The sequence below is a fragment of the Pteropus vampyrus genome, unplaced genomic scaffold (genome assembly GCF_000151845.1).
Source record: "Pteropus vampyrus isolate Shadow unplaced genomic scaffold, Pvam_2.0 Scaffold1, whole genome shotgun sequence".
Lineage (NCBI taxonomy): Eukaryota > Metazoa > Chordata > Mammalia > Chiroptera > Pteropodidae > Pteropus > Pteropus vampyrus.
In genome coordinates, this window is record NW_011888782.1 from 32,896,367 (window position 1) to 32,910,659 (window position 14,293).

General features: G+C 37.6%; 1 protein-coding gene across 1 annotated transcript in view; it reads right to left on the reverse strand.

The window, feature by feature from the left end:
- The window catches only part of PHLDB2 (pleckstrin homology like domain family B member 2), a 111,848-nt gene that overhangs the window by 79,922 nt on the left and 17,633 nt on the right, over window positions 1-14,293 (reverse strand). Inside the window, exon 2 of the mRNA XM_011355526.2 lies at window positions 2,931-4,276. Within this exon, the coding sequence (XP_011353828.1) occupies window positions 2,931-4,276 (1,346 nt within the window). The remainder of the gene's footprint in view (window positions 1-2,930; window positions 4,277-14,293) is intronic.

Consider the following 14,293-nt stretch of genomic DNA (forward strand, 5'->3'; position numbering starts at 1 on the left):
AAAAAAAATCACTGTGTGTGGGCAAAATATTTTTCTACCTCCGGAGCATAATAGTAAATTAAAATAAAGGAACTCTGCTTCTGATTAGTTTATAAAGACTAATAAGCATGTAAGTAAATCTAATATTTTCCAAATTCCAATAAAATAAATAAAATTCTAATCATTTTAATGTTACCCTCTTAGGAAAAGACCTTTCTCATTAAAACTGCTGAATTCAGAAGACTTTTCTCCCTTAGAAAACAAGTTTACATTATTAAAGTGAATGCTTACACAAGTCAGACTAATTTGATAACCTGATTTAAAAAACAGCTCTATGTCTTTGCCTTATTTTATCAGTGTACAGTATAATACAAGTATAATTTTAGTTTTTGAAGGGGTCGGATTTGTTTTATCATAAAGAGATTAGTTTATCTGAATTTCTTAAATGCCATATATTAGTTTACTGAAAAGATAAGCTAAGATTACTTCCATATGATGTTTAAGATTAAGACAAATATAAAATTTGGGCTCAACAAAATTATAATTGTAACAAACCTTTTTACAACAATACTAATTATGTTCTGTGATGTGTCAGCTTAAACATAATTTCCAATATCTTTAAGATAAGTACCTTTGTCTTAAAGTGTCTGGTTGTTCCAGAATGTGAAAGACTGTAAAGAACAAGTGTTGATGGAAATTTAAAAATTGTAGATTTGCAGAAATGGAACTTCATTTGACTTGATTTATAATACAAGCAAATGGTTAAGTCTATGAAGATGTAATCAAAATTTTGGCAAAGGTTGTACAACTTTGATGGGTTTATTTATTAAGAGATTTTTAAAAATATAATACATGACAAGTACCCTATTAACGTAAAGCTAAAATTCAGTTATCTCTATTGAAATTAAATTAATAACCAAAGATGCAGAAGAATAAGAATTAATTACCTGGAACTGACTGAACTGATATAGAAAATCTAATTCCTAAATGTGGATATGTGTTTTGGGAAATCACTGGTATCATTTTTAATGTTCTATTTGCAGTGGGGAGAACTCTTTAGCATTCATGTTGATCTGTCTCTAACTTTCAATTTCGTTAACACTGACTTTGCAAACTAAATGAAACATCCTTTTAATGGTAGCTTGTTTTGCTTGGTCTCTCAGAATTTAGGATGAAATATATATATTTTTAAGACACTTGACTTTTTAATGGCAATAACATTACTTGCACAGGCTCAATAAGAATCTGTCCTCTTTTTTATTTTACTAGGATGTAATCAAACAATAAGACTATGCAACAGAGGCCAAACCTAGAGTGTCATATATTAAAATAAGCCTCATTTCATCAGAGATGACAAGCCTTTAGTAAGGAAAAAGAGTTATAACTTCATATTTGCTGCCTATACCCACAAAGCTCTCCAAAGAAGTTAAATGAGGACCTGATGGTGGCTTACAGGGCTCTGATTTTACAGGCAGTAATGTCAGTTCCTGGATCGCCAGGAACCTTAGCAGATTTGGGGACAGAGAAATTCACCAACACATATAAGTGCTAATGATGAAACCCAGTAGAGATGAGTTTTGAGTCTGATCTCCTATCTTTAGAACAAAAGAGTAAATAAGAGTATTTGAGGAGGATCACTGTTGTGATGGAAGCCATTGAAATGAATTCCTTAGATTCCTTAATAAGTGATCAGATAAAAGTTAATTCTCTGACTTCATAGTTGTTCAGCACAGCATAGCGCTAGATTTGCTATCCATATACAAGAAGACTTTTATATGCTAATTAAAACTTCTTCTGAACTTATGTCAATGAATCGAGCCCAAATATAATGTTTTTTGTAACCATGAAAAATCTCTGGAGATTATGGTAACGAAGGAAACTGTCATACTGGAGTGCCATCTAACAGACCCACCAAAGAAATATCTAAGACCCACCTAAGAAATATCTAATATCTCTCTAAGGGTACACAAATTTGTTTTCACTATTAATAATTAGGATATTTGGAAACTCTATAAGAATAGACATTAACTTATCAAAACCTGTGATACAAATGATTCTTTTTCTAAAATGTCAAACAAATTTTGTCATGTATTGATGCAAATGGTTTCTATCCATTATAATCCAAAGGTTACCATTGTATTGTTCCATAGGGCATTAACTAGTTTGGTATGTGATTCAGAAATCTTATTCCAGCAAATTTTCGTTTAGTAATTAAAATACTTTTGATACTCCTGTACATATGTAAACCAGCTTTACCATCCCGTGGCTTTCCACATTAAGAAAATACATAATTCATCATTAATGAATCAAAATAATCTCTGACACCTTTTATCCTAAAAACAAAAACAAAACAGAACAAATAAAAATAAAATAAAACAAAAGAGATTAGAAAAATGCAGTAGTTTGGAGTTACTCTATGTACTAAGGGAATATGAAATAATTGTGTGGGTGTAGAGTGCAGAAAAAATGTTGAGCACCATGTAGCCTACCTTTTAACTTTCCAGACAACTTGCTGTACAGAAAAATTTACTGTCTAATTCCCAATGCATCATGATTTCACTGATTATTTCTATCATACCACGAGCATGCAAATTTGATTATAAGTAACACAAATCGGTGTTTCCTCATAGCCTTAAAGAAAGGGTTTGTGAGACTTACAAGAAATTCAGTAAAATTCACAATTACTTTTGTTAGGTTTACCAAAAATTTGTATTTGTGAGAACTCTGCAGAGCAGCTTAACATGACATTAGGCACACGTGGACCTTCAAAATGCCCACAGGTGACTAATAACAGTGATCTGGGAAGAGGAAGGATAGCAGGGAAAACTCTGTGAAGGGACAGCAGGGGCTGGTGCACCTGGAAATTCTACATGCCCACATAAATCCTTGGAGTTTGTCTCCAAGAAGCCATTCAGTGAAACAGTGAGGTCAAGTCAGATGAAAAAGATTACCAATCGCTCCATCTCCTGCTCCCTGAGTCTCTCCTCCCTCTGCCGCCGGTGATAATCCATCAGGTCATCGCGTCCTGAAATGGAACTAATGCTGCTTTTCCGTTCCCGAAAGACAGGCTGGGGAGTTCCTGAGGCCTGTCTGAGGCTGTCCAAATCTGCATCATCCAACTCGATAGATCCACAAGAGAAGTTCCTCCTGGCCATAAACACTCTGTCTGGCTCTCCGGGAGGAAATGAATGACCTGAGCTGGTCCCCGAGAAGGAAGCCCTATCAAGGTCATCAGAGGTACAGGAAGAGGAGGAGGCCAGAAGCATCTTCCGAGCCATTCGAGGACTGCCAGGGACACTGAGGGTGGAACTTACATAAGAATTGCCCTCAGACGCAGATATTTTATAGGGTAAAGCCCCTGAGCTCAAAGAAGAAAAATTCAGGTAATTGTCATTGTCTATTATACTATGAGGTAGATCCTTTTCCCCCAGTTTTGTTCTTTTGGAATTGCCCAGAGAGCTTCTTGGAGGCAAACTGAGAGGCGTCAGCTGGTTCTCTGTGGCCTTGTGCAACCTGGGGAGCGATCGGCTATAGGCTCCCATGTGACTTAGGCTGCTGCCTGAATACTTCCTAGTTCTTGAGCCGATGCTTTCAGATGTTGGCTCCTTATGTCTGCTCATCTTGGCCTGAAGCGTCAAGTTGTCCTGGATACTCATTTTCCTGGCTTGCTTAGGGCTAGAAGGCATACTCGCAGCCCCAGATCTGCTGATGGGAGAGGAGCCGGTGTCACTTCCATTCCACATGGCCAGGAGTGAGCCAGACGCCTTTCGGCCTTCTAGCCCTCCAAGAAAGTAGACATTATCATGGGATTTATTCCTTGAGCTATATTTGGAATAGGGAGGCTTCTCTGAGAGTCTCAAGGACCTTTCACTATCCCGGCCAGTATAGTGATCAAAGTCCGCTCTTCCAGGTGGATATCCATATCCACTGAGGGAGGGTGACTGGCTACGTAAAGGAGTAGGAGGTTTCATGGAAATATTTTTGTCAGTTCCATCACAAGAGAACTGCTTGCTTCCCTGGATTTTGGCCAAGGAGGGGCTACTTCTGACACTGGTTCCCAAAGGAGAAGGGCTTCTCTTTGTAGGTACAGGTTGTGAGAGGGTTAAATAGGAACCAGAATAGTCTCCATTGGCTTTAAATCTCAGGCTGGAAGAATACTTCTTTGGGCTCAGGCTCTCCATCATGTTTTCAGAATCGTTCTCAAGAGAATTCACAGCAAAACTTGCCCCTAAGCTACCGTTCTGTAAATCCAGCTGCTGTTGCATGTGGCTATGCTCTGCCATAACGTTGCTGGAATCTGTAAAGGGGTGGGGTGGAGACAAAGTTTTACTTAACAAAGAACTTTTAAAAAGACCAAGCACTTGTCAGCCCACATCTGAATAAACAGCCTTGCAGCCTGATCTAATGCAATTAACAAATACAATCTCTGTTTTAGCAATAAACCCAGTAAAACTGTACTGCAAAATGAAGAACAAAGACCACTGATCTGGGATGTTTTTTGTTCAAAAGAAAAATAACTCAAGAGGACATCAATGATATTTGAAGGAACAAATCCCTAACCAAGTACAGGTGCAGGATTAGGCTGGTATATAAAAAAGACAATTTCCCTTTAGTGCTGTAGTCCTAGGCAGAGCACCTGCTTCCTGAGTACCTAGTAAACACCCAAAGGAATGAGGCAGTGGGCCTTTCTTTAGGTGTCTCTGCTAGAATCATTAACAGCTCAGAAGTAGAGTCCTAAGGAAACTAAGTTCACATTCTGGTAGAGAAAGAACATTTTATGATAGACTGATCAATAACATGAGGGTTAGAAGATGGTTCTTTCACAGGGATCTATGACAGTTACTTTCTCAACAAAAAGGCTTAATACAGCTCTTGTACCCATCAGAAAAAAATGGCAGGTAACAGAAAAAATAGAGGAAAGAGTATGTCTAAACTCACCCATTCTTCAAGGCTTGGATTAGGATTCTATCATCCATGATTACAGTTTTTTAAAAAATGTATATACCTATAAGAATATTTTTGGACTCTAGTTTGAACAACATTAATTTGAGAAGCTAAAGCTTTAGTCTCCGAAAATGTCTTTTAATTACAAATTATCACTGCAAATGAGAAGGCTCACACATCTAATTGATAAAAACATTTTCTTTAGATAATCATCAAAGCAAAAACACAGACATTCTCAACGAAGTCATGTACTGCTAAGATGGTCCTCCAATTCCTCAGGCACCTCAGACACGAGTTGTTACATCTCTGGGCTCTGTGTAAACTGTGTCACTTGGTTAGTAGTCAATTTCATTTGTTTCTGTAGTTAGGTTGCATGTCTAAGGAAGAGGGTTATGTCTAGTATTTCTATCTTATCTCCACCTTCTCCCGACTCCCATTGTCCTACACACTCAATGAACACAAGTTTTCAATTTCAATCACAGCCTTCACCACTCCCTCTCAGCCACAGATTGAGGAACTGTCATCTTACCTGCTCAGCTGCACAGACTTCTAGGCAAATTCGGGCAGTCTAATAAGGAACTGCTTTTCATCTACAGAGTGGGGCCAAGAAACAGTCTGGCTGCTTAAATACTAGTAATGGGCTTAGTACTCATCGCCTCATAAAGCTGCAGTTTTCCCCAACAAGTTCTGCTTTGGGTGAGATCCCTACCATTCAACCCAAAGCCCTGCTCTGATGAATAAGAGCACGATTATCTTTTGAAATGGACCTAAAAAAAAAACAAACCAAAAACCCAAACCTTGGGATTCTCCTTTAGAATTGCCTCCCAGCTGGGATCTGGCCCTGCCACTGACTCTTGCCAGGTCTTTTATTCCTAAGAAGCAGTACCATCTCTACCTCCAAGGCAAATGTCCCTCTCTGCAACTGTCTACTACTACCAGTTCTGGCCTTGAACACAACACCAGCCTAATTTGAGACATATCTCACCATGCCTCCTTGGAGGACTGAAACTAAGATGACCTCTAATCTTAGTCCTTTCTATTCCTGACTAACTTCGTCTCTAGTTGATTTGCTGTACTGAAATTCCAGCAAACCTTGGCCAATTCCATCAAGTTAAATACTTTTCAATTGAGGAAGATTTAGCAAGGACAGAGTTGGATACTGGGGACATTACAGAGTTACTTATTATAGGTGTTGGGAGGCACTCCCTCTATCGCTTTCTCCTCTGTCCTCTATCCCTTCTCTATCACCTCCTTCTTCATTTCATCCATAAACAAATTCAGTCAACACTATCCTTAAAATGTATTCTCAATCTGATCATTTCTTATCATGTCTACTGCTACCTCCCTATGATAAGCCAATATCTTCTCTTGCCTTTTCTATATGCCTCTTCTCCTATGGTAAGTACAATAACAATGGACTGGAATCATGCCAAAATGTTAGCAGTGGTTTAACTGGGTGGTGATATGAGTGATGATTTTTAATTTACCTTTCTCATAGTAATTTGCAGTTTCCACGTTTCATACAATGTATTTGGTTTACTTTAACAATTAGAAAAAAAAGTGTAAAATACTAGAATACAATCTATAGCTATACTTCTTTTTTAAGTTAATTAAATTCATTTTTCTTAAGCTCCTATCCAATTTTCAAGCCAGATATTAGTTCTTCCAAGACAGGTTATTTTAAAAAATTTCTCGATCAGATTAGCTTAACATGTAAACATTTAATGACTTCAATATTTTTTTGAACTTTTCTAAATGACTAAGGAAAAAAATGTTAATTATGCGAATGTATCCATTCCATACTTTATGTATTTGAAAAACTACAAAATTGAGCATAACACATTCCCTAATATGAATAAAGTGAACACAGTGATTACAAGAAGTCTCCACATGTTTGCTGAACATAACTTTGACAATAATATTAGTATCCTCATTTTTGAAAAGTGTTACTAAGATATTTCATGATTTGAAGTGGTTCTGCTTATTATATAGAAAAAATTAAAATCTCAACAGGCAGTTTTAGGTACTTCATTCATTAAGTAGGTATTAAGTGCCTACCATATATCAGACATTGTTTAGCAGGCACTTGCGTTGTTCACTAATATTCCTGTCCTCCTCCTTTCTAAAACATAGCAGTGTTGCTCTTCCTCATCCCAGGGACATTAGGTGCAGCTATATACCTTGCTTTGATCGATAAAATGTGAGAGAAAGCGACATGTCAGTTCCGAGCTGAAACATCAAGGGCTGGAGTATGATTCACCGTTTCCACTTTCCTGATAAGATGACTATCACACATCCCACTTTGTGGAAGCTTCGTTAGCCTGCACTCCTCAACAGGGACACCATGGAACAGGGCCCTTGCCAACTCTAGATAGTGTTAAGCCACTGAGATTTGGGAATTGTTTGTTACTAGGAAGGTGTTAATCTTCATCAAGTGCCCACCATAAACCAGGCTTCAGCTAGACACTGGGAAGCATCTTGTCAAAGATACCATTTCCAGCCTTCACATAGCTTGTAGTCCAAAGGAGAAGGTGCAATATGAACAAATGCTGTAATAGTGTGACACATGCCTTAACAGAGGACTTACTTACAGATTGGTAAAGGAGCACAGAGTAGGGCTAATCCAGTGAGAGTGGTTGTCTGCGGAAATTATGACAGAAAGAAATGTCAATAAAGTGAAGTCCTATTGAAGGAAAGGGAATCTGATGAGTATTATATACAATGGTAGCATAAAGCCACTTTCGCACCTAAAATTTTGTGCTTTTAAGGATATAAACAAAATCCCAAACCCATTTGAGGCCAGACTATTGGTACATCCAGGAAACAGTCTGTCTCTGACAGAACAAAAATTGTGTAGGAAAAAGTAAGTTCTTTTCTTAAAAATCTAGAGTGTAATTCTGCTGGGACGAACTGTATTTAATTATCATGTATTTTTCTCTCAGTTAATCCTTTCCCATCTCCACCACCATGTAAGATATGCCCTCCAGGGTCCAAGCCATATGCCTATCCTAAGAGTGGTTTAAATTGGACAGCATCCAACAACCATTTAGGATATTTTAGATAAGGACACAAGAGGAAATCCATAAGTAAGGTGTTAGAAGAGACAAGAAAATAATTAAAGCCAAATACTGGAGAAGACTTAGGTTTAGAGATAATATATACAAAATAGGAAACAGACTAAGTTAGAACAGTATTCCTAAAATGTGCAGAGACAGTAATCCAGACAGCACAGCAGAGCAGATGTTATTAAACAGAAGTCAAAGAAAAGCATGGAGCCCACACTCTGTTAAAATATTCACTCTAACGGCACAGAGTTGAAGGGCTTAACACCTCATGTCAAAACGGATACTTAAAAGTTTAATTTTTGACTCAGCAGTGTAAGATATTGATATCATTTTAGATGATAAAATGTATTAATGTATTTCAACCTGTTTGCAGTTGCAAAGGCTACTTAATCACTCAAATGAAATATTATCAAACACTGTTCCCTCTTTATTAGGGCCAATAAAACTACAGCATCAAATTACTACAAGTTTCTTACTATCCTACAGGGTAGTAACACTTGGTCCCCCTGTCCCCCTCATACACACTTTTTTAAAAAATCAAAAAATGTAATTACTGAAGCAATTTAGTTGGCCAAACGAAATACAATATCAAAATATTCCCAAAAAATATTGGCTGAAAGAAAATCAGCTTTGCAGTCTCCAGGGAAGAGATGAGCAGGATATTTGCAAGTAATAAACCACATCTGAGAAACAGCCATGCGATATTTCTCCACCATACATATTTGTAGAAGAAAGTTACAGACGATTTGGATGAAAGGACATTCCAGAGAATGTTTAAAGGAGTATTCACATTTGATCCTCCACTTTTTCAATTTAACCTATTGGTTCTGTTAAGGATGTATAAAGAGTCATATACTTAAAGATTTATCTAGTATAAATACAAAGTTCACTCATTTTCCTGAAGCTCAGTTCACCTGTCATAGCTGAGTGTATAAGTAGACTTGTCTCAACTTGATACCTCTTAATCCCACAAATCAGTTCTACTCAAAAGGTGGAAAATCAGCCACACAGATGGCCTTTCTGGCCCCAGGAGTGACAATAATGGCTATTGAAACCTCTCTTCCCCTACTTCTAGAGTATTCTTTTCATTGCAGATGAAATCACTAGGGGAGGTCTAGAAATGAGAAAAGCATAGGGGAATGTAGAATATTATGGACAAAAAAGAGGTTCTGCAGAAAGAAACCTCACAAGGTGATCTGATCATAAATTCCTAACTGGGCAGGTTACGGCGGGTAGTCCCTCCCTAGATATATAACTTCTTTAGTTAAAGGCTTATCTTTGTTTCTGGCATCTAGGTTAACATACCTTTGAAATGCCTCTTTTCAGACCCCTCAGAAGAGAACCCACCCTCAAGACAGCACATAACCTTGTTAACTATCCAGTAATCCAATCCCGGCCTTCTTTCTACCACCTTCACGTACTCTTCCTTAGGTTCCCTACTGAATTCTAAATGCATAAAAGAAGCTGCAAACTGCCATTCTGGGAAGCTTTTCCTCAGTCTGTTGAGATCTTGCTTCCAGTGTATCCTCTGTTTGGCTCAAATAAATTTTTATAAAAATTCTCTATAAGTTTGGCTATTCTTACATCGACAACAGTAACCAGGAATTTACTTTGAATGAGGATGAGGGTGTGGGCAAGGAGAGTAGAGGCAGGAAGGTGGAGAATACAGTGGAAGAGACTGGGGTAGACTCCTCAGCAGCAAGCGGGGGATGTGATGTGATATGATGGAGCACTGTAGACACAATGCACCAGAGGCTACAGCTGAGTTTAGGAAAAGAAAGAAAAGGAGGAGCGAGGATGGTGGGAGGTGAGAGGGGCGCTGCAAGAGCTGTTGCCCAAGTGACAGTCAAGAGGGTGGCGGGGTGGGAGAAGATGTCCGCGTTAACATATGTAAGAGAGGAGGCGGTGAAGACAGCAAGGTTTCTACGCTGGTGTGTTTATTTTGGGTTTCCCGTACATTTTATATAAACAAAAGAGAAGTCTCAGGGAAATTATAAAACCACTGCATTGTTACTGTGGAAGCATAACAGTCCCATGGGCTTTAATGGCTACATATACTGCATGCTTAGCCACACAGTGGGTCTGGAGGAGGCATCTGGTGCCCACCTGAGAGAAAAGATAACACCAGGAAGTCTAAAGAGGAAAGAAGTTGAAGTGTTGAAACGTTCGGGCTTACTATCCAATCCCTAAATTTAATCCCTCCAGAGCTCTCATTATTTTATCACCTGAAATGTATATCACCTTGTTGACAATTAGAAAATTTCAGGAGCCAGAAAGCGATCTCAGAAAGATACCACAGAAAGTCCTGGTACTTTTTCCCTCGAGAGGAAAAAATATCGCTTAATAAACTAATCTCAAGGATTGTGTTTAAAAGTTTCTTGGTAAATTCTTTTCTCTTTGCCACAATTCTGGCACTTGTTTTAAAATATATAATTCTCCAGCTTCGTTTATACCAAATAACAACACAGTGGAGCTGCTCTCATTTAAACTGTAAGTCACCAACAGTTGAATTTACAGCACTGTGAGGGCTAAAGTCGTAGTGATCTTGGTTTCAAGGTAATAAAAACGCACCCAGGAAGTAAAGTTTTAAAAAACAAATGAATTAAAATGAGCGTTTGCTATGTTGCATTGTGTCATGTTGTTGGATGAGGGGGTCTTACAGTCCGAACAACATAAGTGCAGTTTTCCAGGTAATTTATGCCAAGAGAGTTTGGAGAGTCCTGAATCATACAACACACTACTTGTCACTTTACGTTACCATGCATGGACACTTCTGAGATCACCCAATATAGCAGAAATTAATCAAAGGGAGCCTGCAAGAGCAAGTGACAGAAAAAAAGAAATCATTTTATATTGCTGGGAAAAGGCAAGAATGTAGGTTACAGAAGCATATTCAGGAAAAAATAATCTAAAAAATAATCGAGAATCTGTAGGTTAAATTTTCCACTTTAAAAAAATAAAGTTTGAATCTCTACCTGTGTCCTATAAAGGGCCCTTAGAGCTGAGATGCTGGCTCTGGGAACATATTTTGTCTCCGACAGTGATTGCTTCCTGTTGTTCAGAGCTCTCCCAGAACACTGGTGGTCCACAGGCTGGTCTCTTTCAGCACTGATGTTTATGATACAGCAATGTTATAAATAAAGCATGTACTGATGACATGTAATTGAATTCAGACACCAGCTTAGAACAGTCCCTCAGAAGCAGTGCCATTCTTTACATAAATGCTGGGGAGTATTTCAGAGGAGACTAACGGCAGCAGATGGGGCCTGAGGGAAAGCTTTTAGAGGACTAAAAGGGAAAAACTGAGAAATCTATTTCAGCCCCAACTCTAAGCTTAAACACGGAGAACAATGGACACAAAAACCTCTCTCTTTTTCCACTAATCCCAACATGAAAACATGACGAAGAGGGGGAGTAATTAAAAGCTTCAGGAACAACCACTTCCTTCTCTAGCAATATTCTCATTTCAGAAAAATTTCCCCCATCCTCCATTATCCAAACACCACCGCTAGTTAAACCCTCAGTCCTCACAACTCTCCTTTTGCAAACACACTCTCTTTTTTCACAAATATCTCCTTTCACTACTAAATCCTCCTCAGCCTCCTTCATCTCTGCAAACAAACCTCACCTCTCCACACAGCCCCACAAACACCTCCTCCTGGCATTTATTCTCAGATTCTCTCTCTTGCAAATATCTCCTTCCACACACAGCTTCTGCAAGCATCCATATTCCATTGTTTCAGTGTCCATCTCCACCGAACTTCTTCATTTCCTACTCACTCATCCCAACTTCTTAAACTCTGTTTCTTTAAATGCTTCCTCTACACTCAAGATTTTAGATCCCAGTGCAAAGAAAAAAATAACTGTTAGTAGACATAGTAGCCTATTGTTCTTTTTGCGAATAAACATAATGGCAAATGGATTACATTCCTCTTCCCTTCACCATGTTCTCTGTCATTTAAAGATCTGTGCATTTGAACAAAATAATTATTATCCACTAGATATACATAGGTACGTTAATAATCTCCAAGGAGGATATTTTCATCCCTCAAAACGATCTCAAGCAGTTCCACAGGAATAAATGTATTTTAATGGCAGAATAAGGAAGCTGTTTTATTCTTGCTGACTGAGCCTACCACAACAGGTGCCTGTAAATCTTACTGTATGTAGACATGCACACACATGCTCACAGACAGACAAGACAGACACAGACACACACTGCCCACATGTCCACAGCAGTCTCAAATGCACAAAGGCTTTTTGTGACTGCCAGAAGAGGACAGCTCTTCAGTACCTAAGCAACTTGAGGCATCCTCGGAAAAAGCCAGATGTGTTGGAGTAATGCACAGCAGGGCTGGGGAGAAAAGTGAGGGCCATTGGAATGCTGATATGATGTCACAGGACACTGATTACTCAAGTTTCTTTCTGGGTTTTCTTTTGTTTTTACTTCTCGATTTTTACTTTGTTACATTTTGAAAACACCTAAAAGAAGAGGTAAGGAAAGCCATTAAGGAAAGAACAGAAGTATCAGATGATGCTGCAGGGAAGAAAGGAGACAGAAGAGATTGCTGAGTGATGGTGGCTAATTAGAACAATCAATGCAGATGAAAGAAGTGAAGACAAAAAGTAAAAAAGAAAAAGAAAAAGAAAAAGAAAGAAAGAAAATCAACTTGTTCCTATCACAATAAAAGAGTCTAAACCCTCACTACCATTCCCTTCTGTCATCTCTTGCTATACCGAAGTCTAAGCTTTGTTTAAAAATAGGGACTCCAGATGGCACTCAAAGGTACCTAAAAGTAATCACAATCAACAGCAAGAAACAAAGTTCAAATGAAGATTTTTATCATCAGTGATCAGAGGCTAGATTGTTTTATATTAGGGATTCTTAAGAATCTTAGTGGATTCTTAGTGAAGAGGATAAAACATCAATTATAGAGATTATTAAAAATTTCATGCTATTCCCTTGAATACAGTTGTCTGTATGAACTTTAAAGTATTCTTTAGACTATCTAAGGAATTTGGCAACATGTTTCCTGTGATAAACTCTCTTCAGCCAATGAAGAGAACAGGGGAGGAGGGAAGACAAAAAGTAAAAGTAACCTCAAAAAACATTTGGGTCATTCAAATTCCCTTCCCAATTGCAAAATTCCTGACTTTTACTTAAATAATCAAGATGTGACTTTAATCAACTGAACTCATATTTATGTTTATAGCATTATTAAGGCAGCTTTAGCAATATTTAAAGAAGAGACAATATTTAAAGAAGAGTTCAATAAGTATTTACATACATATTATAAATTAAGTTCAACACAATGATGTGATAACAAAGTGCCCAAATTAAAAGCATGCTGTCTCTGATTACAGAAAATTCAAGGGACAGAGGCATACATCTAACAACACCACAGAGATACTATCACCTAAATCTAAAATATGAGAAAGATTACAGGGAAACAACAACAACAACAAAAAACAAACAAACAAAATAACATCAATGTCTTCAACCTGCAAATGGCAAGGGGAAAAAACCGAGAAAGAGGGAATTATTCTAGATTGAGACTCGGAAGACATACCAACTAAATGCAATGTGTAAACCTTGTTTGGATCCTGTTTTGGACAATGCAACTATTAAAAAAAAATTTAGAAGACCATCAGAGAATCTAGACACTGACTAGATAATAGATGATAATTTAGTTATTCTTTTAGGTGTGATAATGATATCATTATATACATATTTTTTAAATCAATCTGTTATATTGCAAATTATTTATAAATGAAATACTAAGGTTTACAATTTGCTTTATAGCAATCCATGTAATTTCACTGTATTATTCTTTTAACTTTTCTGTATGTTGAAAATCTTCTATAATAAAATGTTTACAAAGTAAAAGATGTTACATTCTGAAAATTAAATTGAATGAAAATATGATATATACTGACTTAAAAATTATAGTGGCTCAAATCAAAACCACAAATGAACTACCATCTCACACCTGTTAGAATAGCTGTTATCAACAGGACAAGTAATAAAAAGTGTTGGAGAGAATATGGAGAAAAAAGAACACTCATATACTGCCAGTGGGACTGCAAATTGATACAGCCACTATGGAAAACATAATGGAGGTTCCTCAAAAAATTAAGAGTTGATCTGCCACATGATGCCGCAATCCCTCTACTGGGTATTTACTCCAAAGACTTGAAAACCCATAACCGAAAAAATATTTGCACACTGATGTTCGCAGCAGCATTATTCACAGTAGCCAGGACATGGAAGCAACTGAAGTGTCCTACGATAGATGATTGGCTAA